Source organism: Ursus americanus, chromosome 23 (genome assembly GCF_024610735.1).
Source record: "Ursus americanus isolate L20-20 chromosome 23, mUrsAme1.1.p, whole genome shotgun sequence".
NCBI lineage: Eukaryota > Metazoa > Chordata > Mammalia > Carnivora > Ursidae > Ursus > Ursus americanus.
This window is the reverse complement of record NC_142149.1, coordinates 4,690,205-4,703,280: the sequence shown is the minus strand read 5'-3', so window position 1 is coordinate 4,703,280 and position 13,076 is coordinate 4,690,205. Positions and strand designations below refer to the sequence as shown.

Here is a 13,076-nt window from a genome sequence, read left to right as displayed (position 1 = left end):
TCTTAGCTTGTGGTTGGGGCTTCAGAAATCTTGGATCACCTTCATCGTGATAGGGATTGAGACTATTTAAAACTGATTCAGCCCCAGGGGTGCCTGGGTGGCCCCATCAGTCAAGCATCTGACTCTTGGTTTGGGCTCAGGTCCTGTTCTCAGGGTCCTGGGATCCAGCCCCGCATCAGGCTCTGTGCTCAGTGCGGAGTCTGCTTCAGATTCTTTCTCCTTCTGCCCCTCCTGCTTGTGCTTTCGCTCTCTCTCTCTCTAAAACAAATAAGTAAAACTTAAAAAAAAAAAAAAAAGACACCCCCCCACACACAAAAACACAGACTCAGCCTCCGTAGGGGCTTCTCTAGGTCCGGCCAACCCTTTCTCCCAGCGTGTAATTCCTTAGAGTTCCAACTGAGAATATGGAGTTTCCATCAGGGTCCCCCCTTGGCAGACCCTGAACTCTCACTTGTCCTCCAGCTGTACAGGGCGACTAGAAGCTCTGCTCAGGCTCCTTGATGCTGACCCTGGAGTTAGCAGGTGCCCTCCGGGGGGAAGGGGGAACGCTGACCCCAGCACCAGCCTCCACGATCTCCTTCCCTTCTTCTCCCAGATCTTGGCCTTGTAATTCCTCACGCTTTCTTAGATTTTCACTACCTTCACGGAAATTTTTGTATTTCCCCGTCTTTCCTGGTTGTTCTCAGAGGCAGGGCTAGTCTGCATTTCCCACTACACCATTACCCGAAGAGGAAGGCCTCCTTATGAAAAATGTATACTGTTGGAGTTTCAAAATGTGAATTGTTAATTATTCTGATGTCCACTGATAACATTCTTCAAGAGCTGTGGTTTACAGACTGAACTTGGGCTCAAGCTCCTTGTTGTCGTGTTGTCTGACCTCATGGCTAGCCAGCAGGACAGGGAGAACCTGGCTGCTTTTTTTCTGACCTGTTGGTCTGCTGGGGACTAGCCCTACGTGAAAAAGCCCCTCCCCGCCCCAGTCTTCTCTTTGATTTTGTAGCTCCTTTCTTTTCAGCGTATCTCTTCTTCTCTTCTGGGAGTCTTAAAAGCCCCCAGGAAGTAGAACCCAGTGGCAGATCCCAGGCTTATCCCTAATGAGGTCCTACACTGACCACAGCTCCTGGCTCAGGGCTCTGGCCATGGGGCCAGACGGGTGCCCGGGGGTGGAGCTGTTCGCCATTCCCCCTTGCTCTGCCTCCCATTGTCCTCTTCCCCTGACGCTGGGCCTGTTTCCAACGCTCTGGGTGGGCAGAAAGTAGAGCATGGATGTGGGACTAGAGTCTGAAGGGGCTGAGTGGAGGGTTTTCACTCACAGGTGTCCTCCGTAAGGACGAGGGCTCCGTCTTCTCCCAGCTGTGCTCCCAGCAGTGAGCTCCGTGCCAGCACATAGCAAGCGCTCGATAAGAATGTGCTACGTGGATGCAGGGAGGGAGAGGAGGGGCGAGTGGGTAGGAGGAAGGAGCAGATGAATGGACAGATGGGGCGAGGGACGCATGCCTGTGTGGAAGGGCGGAGGGATCGACGGGTGGATGAGATGATCTCGGCCCCACAGCTCCTCACATGGCCTCGGAGAGCACCCTCGGCTCAGGGAGGCCGAGCTGCTTCATTCGGGTGCATTTACATGTGGGTCCCCACAGGGTTTCTTTGCAGAGAAATCAGTTCCATGACTAAAAATAGCCTAGTCCAACCTCGGCAGCTCACCGGTGAAGAAAATGAGGACCAGAGAGGAGAGGGGCCTTGCCCAGGCTCCCACAGCCGGCTGAAGGCCGACCTAAGACCGGCCCCGCGTTTTCTGATTCCAGACCGGGGTGTTTCCGCGGACAGCTCTGCGCTCCACAGTTGGGGCGAGGCTCCCATCTGCACCCCGTCCTCTTCCAGGGGAAGGAGAAGTTCCTGGGCATCCTGAACAAGTACATGGAGATCCACGGCACCGTGTACTATGAGAGCCAGCGGCCCCCCGAGGTCCCGGCCTTCGTGAAGAATCACGGCCTCTTGCCACAGCCCGAGTTCCAGCAGCTGCTGCGCAAGGCCAAAGTGAGCCCCGCGCCCGCACCGTCCTCACCCCAGCCTGGCCACAGACCACGTGGCCCCCTCCACACCTGCCACCGGGGCTCGTGGCCCCTTCCACGTGTAGACCTGCCTCAGCCTGCTCTGCTGCCCTGAGCCTCACGTGCAGGCTTCCTGGGGTCGAGGCAGAGCCGGGGCAGAGGGGTCTGCACAGGGCCCGCAGAGCCGAGGCTCAGCAATGGGGAAGAGGAAGCAGGCTGCCCTCCTCGCCCCCCCCAGTACCAGGGCAGCTCAGCGGACTCCTGGGCCAGGCCTAGCTTTTGGAACTGCTGAAGGGTTGGTAGGGCAGGCTGAGGGCGTGTCCCGGCTGGAGTGCATGAGTCTGCTGACTGCTTCTGGAAGTGCTGTGCTGTATTCCTGGAGCAGCAGCTGGCACAGTGGGCATGACTCTGCTGTTGGGCCCTGAGGGGTCAGCTGAGGCCAGAGGGTCCTCTCCTGATATAGCCATAGCTCTTTCCTCAGGCTTCCTAGATATGTGTATATGTGTGTTGGGGCAGCAGGAGAGACTGTGCAGTGAGCAACCTGAACAACCTTACAGAGCAGCCCTGGGTTCAGAATCATTTATTGATTGCCTTCTGGGGGCCAGCCCTGTGAGCACTCCTGGCATGAGTTAGTTGCTGGCTAATTGTTTTTAGGATGAGTAAAGTTCCTTTAAGTTTAGCTGTACGTATGGGTCTGAAGCCTCTGAGCTTGAGATCCTTCTCTTTTCCCCTCCAGAATCAGAGCCCGCTAGAGCAGGAAGAGGCCACTGATACTACCTAATCAGACCTCATCATTTCACAAATGGGGAAACTGAGGCCCAGAGAGGGGAGGTGCATGCCATGGCAGCCTACCGGTCTGGGCAATCTTTTCAGCCCCGACCACCTCCCGTGAATGTCCCAGCCCTGGCTTCCTGGGGCTCTGGTGCCCAGCCTTCCCTGACCATCATGCCACCTCACTTCCTCAGCTCTTCATAGGCTTCGGCTTCCCTTATGAGGGCCCCGCGCCCCTGGAGGCCATCGCCAACGGCTGTGTCTTCCTGCAGTCCCGCTTCAGCCCGCCCCACAGCTCCCTCAACCACGAGTTCTTCCGAGGCAAGCCCACCTCCAGAGAGGTGAGTGGGGAGGGTCTGAGGTGGGGACCCCTGCAGTCCCTGGAAGAGGGAGACAGACAGGAGTGAAGGGACAGACGGGACAAGTGGGTGGGGGGCCTCCCCTTAGCGCAGGTTGGCCTGGCAGGCACAGGGAGAAGCTCCTGCTCTCTCCGCCCGGCCAGGTGTTCTCCCAGCACCCCTACGCAGAGAACTTCATCGGCAAGCCCCATGTGTGGACCGTCGACTACAACAACTCGGAGGAGTTTGAAGCAGCCATCAAGGCCATCATGAGAACCCAGGTGAGGCTCAGATGCACTCAGGACTGCCGTTAGCCGCTACTGGAGGTCTTAGCTCTAAGTAGAAAAAGACGCCCCTCTTGGTGAATTCACACTCGCAGGCCTGGGTTGGCAAACTCGATGGGGGGTCCCCACTTACCAGCTTGAGTTTGGGGGTGGGGGAAAGGAGAGGCAGGGAAGTGCCTTTGTGCTGTGAGCAACCTGCACAACCTTACATGGCAGCCCTGGATCCAGAATCATTTATTAAGCACCTTCGGAGGCTAAGCCCCATGAGCACTCTTAGCACAAGTTAGGTGCTGAGTAAATGTTTCCAGGATTAGTGCAGGGAGGTTCGTGGAACTTTGCTGGTGGTGTGGGCCTGTGGCCTTTTGACAGCATATTTTAAACTCTACATGTACATACAGGTCATTTGGGGATCTTGTTGAAGTGCAGGTTTGGATTCAGCCATTCTGGGGTGGGGCTGAAATCTTGCATTTCTCCTGAGGTCTGGGGTGGTGTCAGGCCTAGGGCCACCCTTTGAGTAGCAAGGGGGAAGAATTTTCTGGGTTTCCTTCAGCAGGTAGGTGGGTGTTGGCATGTGCAGGTGCACATGTGTGGGTAGGGGGAGGGCAAGGAGGGGCTTGTGCAGCCTATCTCCTCGGCAGCCCCCTTTGTGGCTTCTGATGGCCCCTCGTGCTCTTCTCTTCATTTTGGAAAGGGGTCAGGCCATGCAAACGGTGCTCTGCTCGCCACGATCCCTCTGGACCCGCCTATTGCTCTAGCTTGGACACGAGGCTGAACAAAGATCACCAGCCCTGCGGGTGTCCCCTTCCTTGCCCAGCCCCACGGGCAGGGAGTGTGTCCTCCCAGGGAGGGGGAGTTTGTACCGCTCAGGGTGAACTTCTGGGTCTGGGGCAGACCTGGAGAGCCTTGGTCTTGGCGGGCCGCCACAAGGAAGTGACGTGATAGACAGGCTCCTTGTGCAGAGGAGAGCCACCCCCGGGAGGACACAGCTGGCCAGTGTGTCTGCTGCCCCAGGGGAGCTGGGGGCACTGCCAGGCTCAAGGGCAGAGACTAGCGGGGATAGACACCCTGCAGGGGGACTTACCAGCTTAGCTTTGGGGCCAGAGCCCTTGCCGGTTTTCCTGACCCTGAGGCAGGCTTGCATTTTTTTTAAGACTCCCCTGCCCCACATTCACTATCACTCACTCCCACTCGGGACCCCCAGCCTTGGCCCCCACCCCTGCGGATGCCCCCAGAAAATCCCTACCTACCTCGCCTGCTCCCTTCCTCCACTGACCACACCCTCGTCCTTCTGTCTGGGGGTGAGTGTTTGGTCTAGTGAATTGCCCAGAAGAACATTCGCTGTGTCATAGCCTCCGCCCATCTTTAGTTGTAACAGATGTGGCCAGGTTGACCTGCAGAGTGGCTGAGCCCCCGGACCCTCCCTGAGCACTGGGGGGCGACCTCCCCTCCTTAATCATCAGCTTGAGCAGATCTCTACTGTGAGTTCCTCCAGGTCACGGACTGTCTTAGATTCGTTCCTCCAGGAGGTGACCCCGGGCACAAGCCGTTTATTTGGGAAGTGATCCCAGGAAGGAGGGTCCTGGAGTGACAAAGTGAGACAGTGTGCTGTGGAGTAGGTCACCCCTGCCGGCACCTGGCTCAGTGCTGGTGGGGACCTCTGACGGATGGGATAGGTCACATCCCAGATTGTCCTGCCTGAGAATCGAGTCAACCAAGGGTGTTTATCTCCAGCTCTGTCCATCACTGGCTGGGGGCTGCACGTGGGGACCCTCGATGGGCTGAACAAGACAGTCCTTGGGTGAGGGGCTCTCCTGGTGGCCTCAGGACAGAAGAAAAAAGCCGCTGCTGAAAACTGACCAACCCCAGCCCCAAGCGGTGGCACAGCACCCTACATCCAGGGTGGACGCTGCACCGAAGGCCCCCCAACAAGGCAGATCGCTACCCTGGAGGGGCCCCCCACCCCGCATCCTCCTCCCGCTCCTTCTCCCCTCCCCTTGAAAAGCAAACCTCCGAGGCTTCTGTCCCGGGGACGAGGACGGGGTGGACGGGAGACCAGCAAGGTTTTTGCCCACCCCCAGGGCTCAGGTCTGGCCCAACAGATCTCAGCAAGACCTGGTGCTGGGCTAAAGGAGCACGAGCCCGGCCCTGCGGGGAGCACGTTGCCACCGCAGAGCACAGCCGGGCTGCGCAGGAGCCTGCAAGTGAGCGCGCCCATGCGTTCGCGTGTTCTTTATGGTCGGACACACGAGAAATCGCTGACAGCGCCTGCCCTGGGGAAGGGCCTGGGTGTCTGGGGTGGGAGGAAACTTACTTTTCATTAGTTTTCCTTTTGGTTTTTTTTTTTTTTTTACACGAACATCTGTTTAATTTTGTTAATTAGTTAAAAAATTACAGTAACAAAAGGGTCAAGGAACCAAGATTTTGCAGATCTGCCGAGCTGAGACTTGCAGGTGGGCCCCAAACCTGCTCACCCCGCTGACTTCAGCCCCTTCAGGGGTCCCACCCTTCCTCTCAGGCAGTTCACCCCTTACCCAGGAATCACCTGAGGTGGTTAAAATACAGGTCCTGGGCCCGTCTTCTATTTTTTTAATATATTTTTTAAACATTTTAAAAAAAGATTTTATTTACGTATTTGAGAGAGAGAGAGATCACGAGCAAGGGGGAGGGGTAGAGGGAGAAGCAGACTCTCCGCTGAGCAGGGAACCCGACTCAGGACTTGATCTCAGGACCCCGAGATCATGACCCAAGCCGAAGGCAGACCCTTCACCGACTGAGCCACCCAGGTGCCCCCCTCCCGTCCTCTGATTTTGAGGGACCCCGCGTGGCCTTGGCATCTGTATTTTCAGCAAGCGGCCTGGGCCGCTCTCTCTTTTTTTTTTTTTTTAAGATTTTATTTATTTATTTGGCAGAGAGAGACAGCCAGCGAGAGAGGGAACACACACAGGGGGAGTGGGAGAGGAAGAAGCAGGCTCCCAGCAGAGGAGCCTGATGTGGGGCTGGATCCCAGATCGCTGGGATCACGCCCTGAGCCAAAGGCAGAAGCTTAATGACTAAGCCACCCAGGTGCCCCCTGGGCCACTCTCCTAATCCTATTTTGGAGAACTGATTGAGGGCCGGTGTCAGGGGACACAGCTTGTTCTGCAAGTCCTGGGGCCTTTCATGGGGAGAGGGAGGGAGAGAGACGAGGCACAGGGAGGAGCTGAGAGAGACCTGCTGTCCCCCCACGCAGGGTGGGTGGGTTTGCCGTTGGCACCTCTCTGTGGGGGGGAGGCCAGGCCAGCAGCTGCCCGCCCCCTCGCTCCCCCGCTCATGACTGGCACCTGCAGCCCATCGAGACTGATGACTGTTCACACCTGTAACTAGGCCTAATGAGGGTAATTTCCAGGTAGGCGGCTCCTCCAGTGGAGGTTCACGGCAGGTGGGACGCGGCTGGCTGCTGCAAATTACCCGTGACAGTGACGGGGGGCTACAAAGCGCGGCGGGAGTGGCTGAGGGAGGGGTGCTGCCGTGGGACAGGCAGAGTGACCTTTGGAGGGGAGCTCTCTCCTCTGGGGGGTTATCTATAGCCAGGGCTGGAAGTCGTGCACCCCGGGGGAGCAGCTGGCTGCCGGCGCCGTCGTGGCCGCGGGCCTAGCTCGGGACCCAGCGGTGCACAGCGCGGGGCTGGAAAGGCCGCCATGCGGCTGTGCTGCGCACTGGTGGCTGGATGAAGGCCCTGGGGTTCTCTGGGAATCCGGGACTGCCCCCGGATCAAGAACAGCCGCTCACAGTGGGAACTGGGGCCAGGCCACATGGGTGGGCTCTTGTCCCAAGAACCTTCCGGTGACCTGAACCCATTTTAGGGGGAGCAGCGGTGGCTGCTGAGCAGTCCTCCTCAGCCCCGGGGTCGGGAGTGCCCCCAGCAGAGGGCCCAGGCTGGGCCTCCAGGCTTCGAGGTGGGGTCTGCAGGAAGCAGGACCCGCCCGGCGCACCTGTCCGGGCCTCTGATGCTGCCCGGCTCTGGTGACGGGGAGGGAGGCCGCTCCCTCTCGGGCACAAGGGCTAGATCACGCTACCTGGGCCGCTGGCAGGAGAAGGGCGTAAATGGGAATCGGGCTGGGCCAGGTGTGCCCACCCCCCCACAGCATACACAGACACACGTAGATATGTCTGTACACACGTATGCACACAGCACATACGTACACAACACACACACGTACACAGATATGGATGCGTACACACTGTCATGCACGCACATGTACACACACACACGACACTCACACCCGTACACATAGACGTGCATGCACATGCACAAAACAGATATGTATACACACAAGCCAGCATATATGCACACACGCGTGCACACACACGTGCACACGCGTGCACACACACACTGGGGAGATGGGAGGGTGAAGGCCCAGTCTGTCCCTGTCCAGCCACGGGTTCCCTCCAGGGTGGCTGTGTGCGGGGTGGGGTCAACAGGGAGGGCTTGGTCAGGTACAAAGAGTGCAGGGGAGGTGGGGTACCCACTTACAGGAGGCGGACACCCCCTTTCACGCTTCTCCCTATTCTCCTTGCTCCTCAGGCCCCAGCTCCTCAACCCACCTGCTCCCAGCCACCCCCAGTGCGGGCTGTCTTGGAACCGTTAGCTGCTTAGACGGTCTGTGGCCTCCGCTGGGGGTGCGTGTGTTCGGTCCTTCCCAGGGGCCCAGCCTGGCGGGAAGCCTTATAGATGCATCTCATGCCATCTGGCGGGGAGTTGCCCCTGTGTTCCTTTTCGTGAACACTCTACGTTCTGGGCCGAATACAGGCAGAGCTGGAGATGCTGTTTCTTGAGCACCTTCTGTATACCGGGCACTAGGCCGGGCAGTGGGCTCAATGGTGGAGGAGTCACAGTCCAGTTCTCAAGGGTCCTGTCACCCGGGAGACGCGAGGGATAAATCAGGAATAATGACACAGGTGCTGGAGGAATTCTTGGGTGCCGCGAAGGAAAGTGGTCCAGTAACGGGTGGGGCTGGGGCTCAGGGATCGCTTTCTGGAGGTGTCGCCTAAGGGGGGGGTGTGAATCCATCTGGCTGGCTGTGGGAAGAGCAGGCATCAGAGCCTAGGAGGGGATGGGGCTGAGCTTTAGGGAAAGGGGTGTGCAGCTGGGAAGGGGGTGGGAGGGAGTGGGATGATCCCAGGGTCACTGGAGGGTGTACCAGGGATCTGAGTGGAGGGGCCAGGTCGATGGGGTGACGGACTCCCTGGGCACACCAGATTTCTGCGCCCAGTGCTGAGCATGGCCAGCCCGCAACAGCCAGGTCTAGGGGGCCCCGGGGTGCCTCCTGCCCCATGTGTCTGCCCATCTCTCCCACAGGTAGACCCCTACCTGCCCTACGAGTACACCTGTGAGGGGATGCTGGAGCGGATCCATGCCTACATCCAGCACCAAGTAGGTGGGCCCTCCACTCTCTGCCCCAGGGATGGGGGGGCTACCCCACACCCCAAAAGACCTGAGGAGGGGGCCAAGCCAATTCCATTGTCTGAGGAAGCTCTCCCCTCCAGGGCTCTGTGCCCCTTAACCTCCTTCTCCTCCTGCACCTGTTTCCGTCCCCCTGGAGACGCTTGGGAGTGGGGGTGGAGAAGCAGGGCAGTTGTGCTCCACTCCTGCTCAAAGACCAGGTTGGGGGGCGCTGGGTCTCCTGCTCTAGAACCCAGCCCATGCCACAGCACAGAAACACAATGACTGTTATTTTGATAAAGAAGTTGCTTAAAAGTTTGGTAACTGATTGAGTGACTGGTTGGTACGGAAGCCACCCCCCACCCCGGGATGAGCAGGTGAGACTGTGGGGGATGTAGACTCGTTGCTGAGAACCCAGGGGATCTTAGCCTCCAGAGGGCCCACAGGTGGCTTTTCTAGGCTTGGGGCTTCTGGGGCTGACGGCTGGGAGTGGCAGGACCTGGCTGGGCCGCGGGACTACGTGTCCATTGCTTTCTAACTACTTGACATCCAGACAGCCTGTGGCCTGTGTCTGCCCCTTGTCCCCCAACATTGAGGGCTGGAGAGTGGTTCTAGACCATTGCTTTATGGACAGGAACACTAGGCCCCCAGCAGGGAGGGCTGGGTGGGACCAGAGCCAGACCCCGGGACTCTCAGCCCCCAGCCACCCCCAGGGATGTCATCATGAAGCTCACAGAAACATTTGCCGGGCCCCGCACGTGGTTCCTGGGCTGACCCCTGCAAGGAGAGCCCCTCAGGGCAGCTGCAGCCCCTGTCCCCTCCGCACTAGGGCGCATGGGCCTCGGGGTAGAAACTCTGCGCCTAACTGAAGTGTGGCCGGCGCTGAGGCCGTGCGGGGCGGGTGGCTCTCAGGCTGGCCTGAGTTCAAACCCTGCCTCTGTCATCCAGCTGTGAGGCCCTGTGCAGGTTCCGTGACCTCTCTGAGCCTCCGTTTCCCCTCATAAGATAGCTAGAGACATATTAATACGGTTCTGGTGGGGTGCTTCGGGGAATAGATGACATCATGCACGGAGGCCGCCTGGCATTCTGCAGGCTCCCAACCTGGCGTGACTGCAGTCATGGCGAGTCCACACCCCCCCCCCCCCCCCGGTGTCAGCCAGTGGCATCTGCATCTCCTTTCCGGGCTAACACAGCTTTCCTCCCGCCAGGACTTCTGTGCAGCCCCCGGCCCTGCCCCACTAGGGGCCCGAGCCCCACCGAGCCCCTTCGTCCTGGCCCCCAACGCCACCCACCTGGAGTGGGCCCAGAATGCCAGCTTGGACCCTGGGGCTTGGCCCCCAGCACACTCCCTCCGGGCCTGGCTGGCCACCGCTGGAAGGGCCTGCACGGACGCCTGCCTGGACCACGGGCTGATTTGCGAGCCATCCTTCTTCCCCTTCCTCAACAGCCAGGACGCCTTCCAGAAGTAAGTGAGCCCCCCTCCCCCACCCGCCTTCCTGGGCTGGCCCAGCCTCGCTCACCTGCAGCTCCTTACCCCATAACTGCCCTGTCCCCAGCCCTGCCGCCGGCGGGGGTTTAATGCTCTTCTGTGAGTCAGGACGAACCCAGAAGGGACCTTCCGGACAGGTGTCCATGTCACGGCTGCCACCCTCTTGGTGAGGCCTCAGCCCCTGCTCACCCCCACCCCTCCCTCAGCCTCTGGCTAGCCTGTCCGGGCATCTTCTAGGCCCAGGGTTCCTCCTGGTGGGTCAGCCTGCAACCCAGCCCAGCCCCCCTCCCGTCCTCTCTCTCAGCCGGGGAAGGAGCTGCGGCCCGGGGTTGGTCCCGGTGCCCCCTAGAAACATCTTCCCTGCTGGGATGGGATGTGCCAGGGAGGGGTGGGGGCTGTCCCAGGCTGGGGCCGTGACCGCAGCCCGCGGTGCCCGCCCAGGCTGCAGGTGCCCTGTGACAGCACGGAGTCGGAGATGAACCACCTGTACCCGGCCTTCGCCCAGCCCGGCCGCGAGTGCTTCCTGCAGAAGGAGCCGCTCCTGTTCAGCTGCGCGGGCGCCAGCGCCAAGTACCACCGGCTGTGCCCCTGCCGGGACTTCCGCAAGGGCCAGGTGGCCTTGTGCCGGGACTGTCTGTGAGGCCGGCCCCCGTCGGCCCTCCCTGCCACAGGAGAAAGCACCAGCAGATTCCCAGCTCCAGCAACCCGCCCGCCCCTCGACGCCCCCGCTGGAGCTTCCTTCCTTGGCCGGGAAGTGCACGGAGCAGACTCGTGCACGGGACTGGGGCGGGCCACTCATCCACGGCTGGCCGGGTGCCGACGGCTCCTCAACCTCGTCCCCGGGCTCGTGGCAGCGTCGTGGCCAAGCAGCTGTGGGGTTGGTGAGAGGGCCCCACTGGCAGGAGCAGGTGGTCTGAGGCCCCTCGCTTTGTGCAAGGCCAGTTCTGGACCAGACTGAGGGCCCTGGTCCTTCGAAGGCCCGGGATGGGGCCTCAGAATGTACAGGGAGGGAGCAGGGGCAGTGTGCCCGATGGCCCGATGAAGGGTCCCGGGAGAGGGGGTGACATGTGAGGGCTCAGTCTTGTCCCTCTGCGGTTGTTTGGGGTATGGACAAAAGGGACAAGGGACTGGGGCACCCTGTTCATGCCTGCTCATGCCTCCTCTCAGCCCTACCCCTCCTGCCTTCGCACACTCCTCCTCCCTTCTATACTTGGGGGGCACAGCAGGGGTGGGGGGCCACCTAGCCCCTGGGCTGAACTGTTTCCCTCTCCTGCTTGCTGCAGCTCTCTCTCCACTTTGGGCTTCTCCCGAAACTCATCTTGGCATGATTGCAATTCCAGGCCATGGATTTGTCCCCAGAGCCTCGGTCCCCGCCCAGCAGGCTCCGGAACCCCACCCCCCAGCATCTCTTGTAGGCAAAGGCTTGGGATGGAGCTTCGGCCCCATGGCACGCCCAGCCCAGCTCCTGGCGTCCCAGGCCCGCTAGCCCCCAGGTAGCCCCCACCCCCTCGATGCTGCCCGTCCCCTACCTCCAGCTTCCTCCAGCCTCAAACCACCTCTGGACCCAACCATCATCTCTGTGTGGCATGCCTGTCCCGAACCCAGGATGCCCCCTCCCCTCCTCCCCGTGCCCAGAGCCCCGCCTGATGAAGCAGGTCGGGCCTTCAGAGACACTGCCACCCCACCCCGTTTTATAATCCCACCCACCCCGTCCCCCACGGGGCAAACCCCTCACCCCCAGGCCTGCCCCTCCACCCTGCCAGGAAGGCAGCTCAGGCCCTGAGAGCTGGGAGAGGGGAGCCAGCCCTTGTGGGGCTGAGGCAGGGGCCCTCCCACCCAAGACCCCTCTCTGGGCCTGGGTGGCCCCCTGCGGCCGCAGAAGCTCAGCGGTCACCAAGGACCTGACCTGTCGGGGGAAAGCAATAGAGACACACTTTTCTCTCTCTCTTTTTTTAAAGATTTATTTCTTGAAATAATAAATATTTTATTGGGATGTGAGGTGCAGAGGAGGACTGTGCTGTTTTCATCTTTTGCTGGGATGTCCCGGGCTGGGGGTGGGTGGCTGTCTTGGGGCCTCCGGCCCCTGCTGTGTATCGTCACAGGGTGCCTGGGTCTGCAAAGCTGGAGCTCTCTGGGTCAGGCTACCCGAGGGAAGTCCCTGCGGGGGCCCTGTGCCATGGCTCCAGGGACCCTGCTTGACAAGCAGGGCTGTCCGGTTCTGTTCCCCTCAGGCTGGCCTCTGTGAGGTCAGAGAGCCTGAGCCAGATCGTGATAAATCCTAGCTGATGCTTACTGGGCCTTTACTGCCCTTCACACACCGGGCTGGGAGTTGGACACAGAATGTGTCACTTCATGCCTTCGATTGTGTTATCAGGTAGGTACTGTTATGTCCCCCTTATAGTTGAGAAAACGGAGGCACAGAGAGTTTAAGTAACTTGCCCAAGGGCACACAGCTTATAAGCAGTGAGGTGGGGAAGAGGAGCGATCATTTCGAAGTTGCTGTGAAGATCAAATGACCCAACAGGGTGACAGCCCAGCCCGGGGCCCCGCCCGCAGCCCTGCTCAGTTCTCTGTGATCCTCTGTGGGCAGGGACTTCCTTCCAGCCGGGGGTCCTGCGAAGCGACGCTCTTGCAGCCCCACCCACCAGTCTCGACCACGAGGGTACCATTCGGTGTTCCATCTATTTTTAATTGATTTTTAATTTGCAGTTCCCCGATGGCATC

General features: G+C 59.9%; 1 protein-coding gene across 1 annotated transcript in view; it reads left to right on the top strand.

Moving 5' to 3' along the window:
- Positions 1-12,356, top strand: part of MGAT5B (alpha-1,6-mannosylglycoprotein 6-beta-N-acetylglucosaminyltransferase B) — a 69,028-nt gene extending 56,672 nt beyond the window's left edge. The window contains exons 12-17 of the mRNA XM_045814373.2: positions 1,879-2,034; positions 3,014-3,160; positions 3,322-3,438; positions 8,780-8,854; positions 10,072-10,328; positions 10,794-12,356. Of these exons, the coding sequence (XP_045670329.1) occupies positions 1,879-2,034; positions 3,014-3,160; positions 3,322-3,438; positions 8,780-8,854; positions 10,072-10,328; positions 10,794-10,992 (951 nt within the window). The 3' untranslated portion in view covers positions 10,993-12,356. The remainder of the gene's footprint in view (positions 1-1,878; positions 2,035-3,013; positions 3,161-3,321; positions 3,439-8,779; positions 8,855-10,071; positions 10,329-10,793) is intronic.
- The last annotated feature ends 720 nt before the right edge of the window (positions 12,357-13,076 follow it).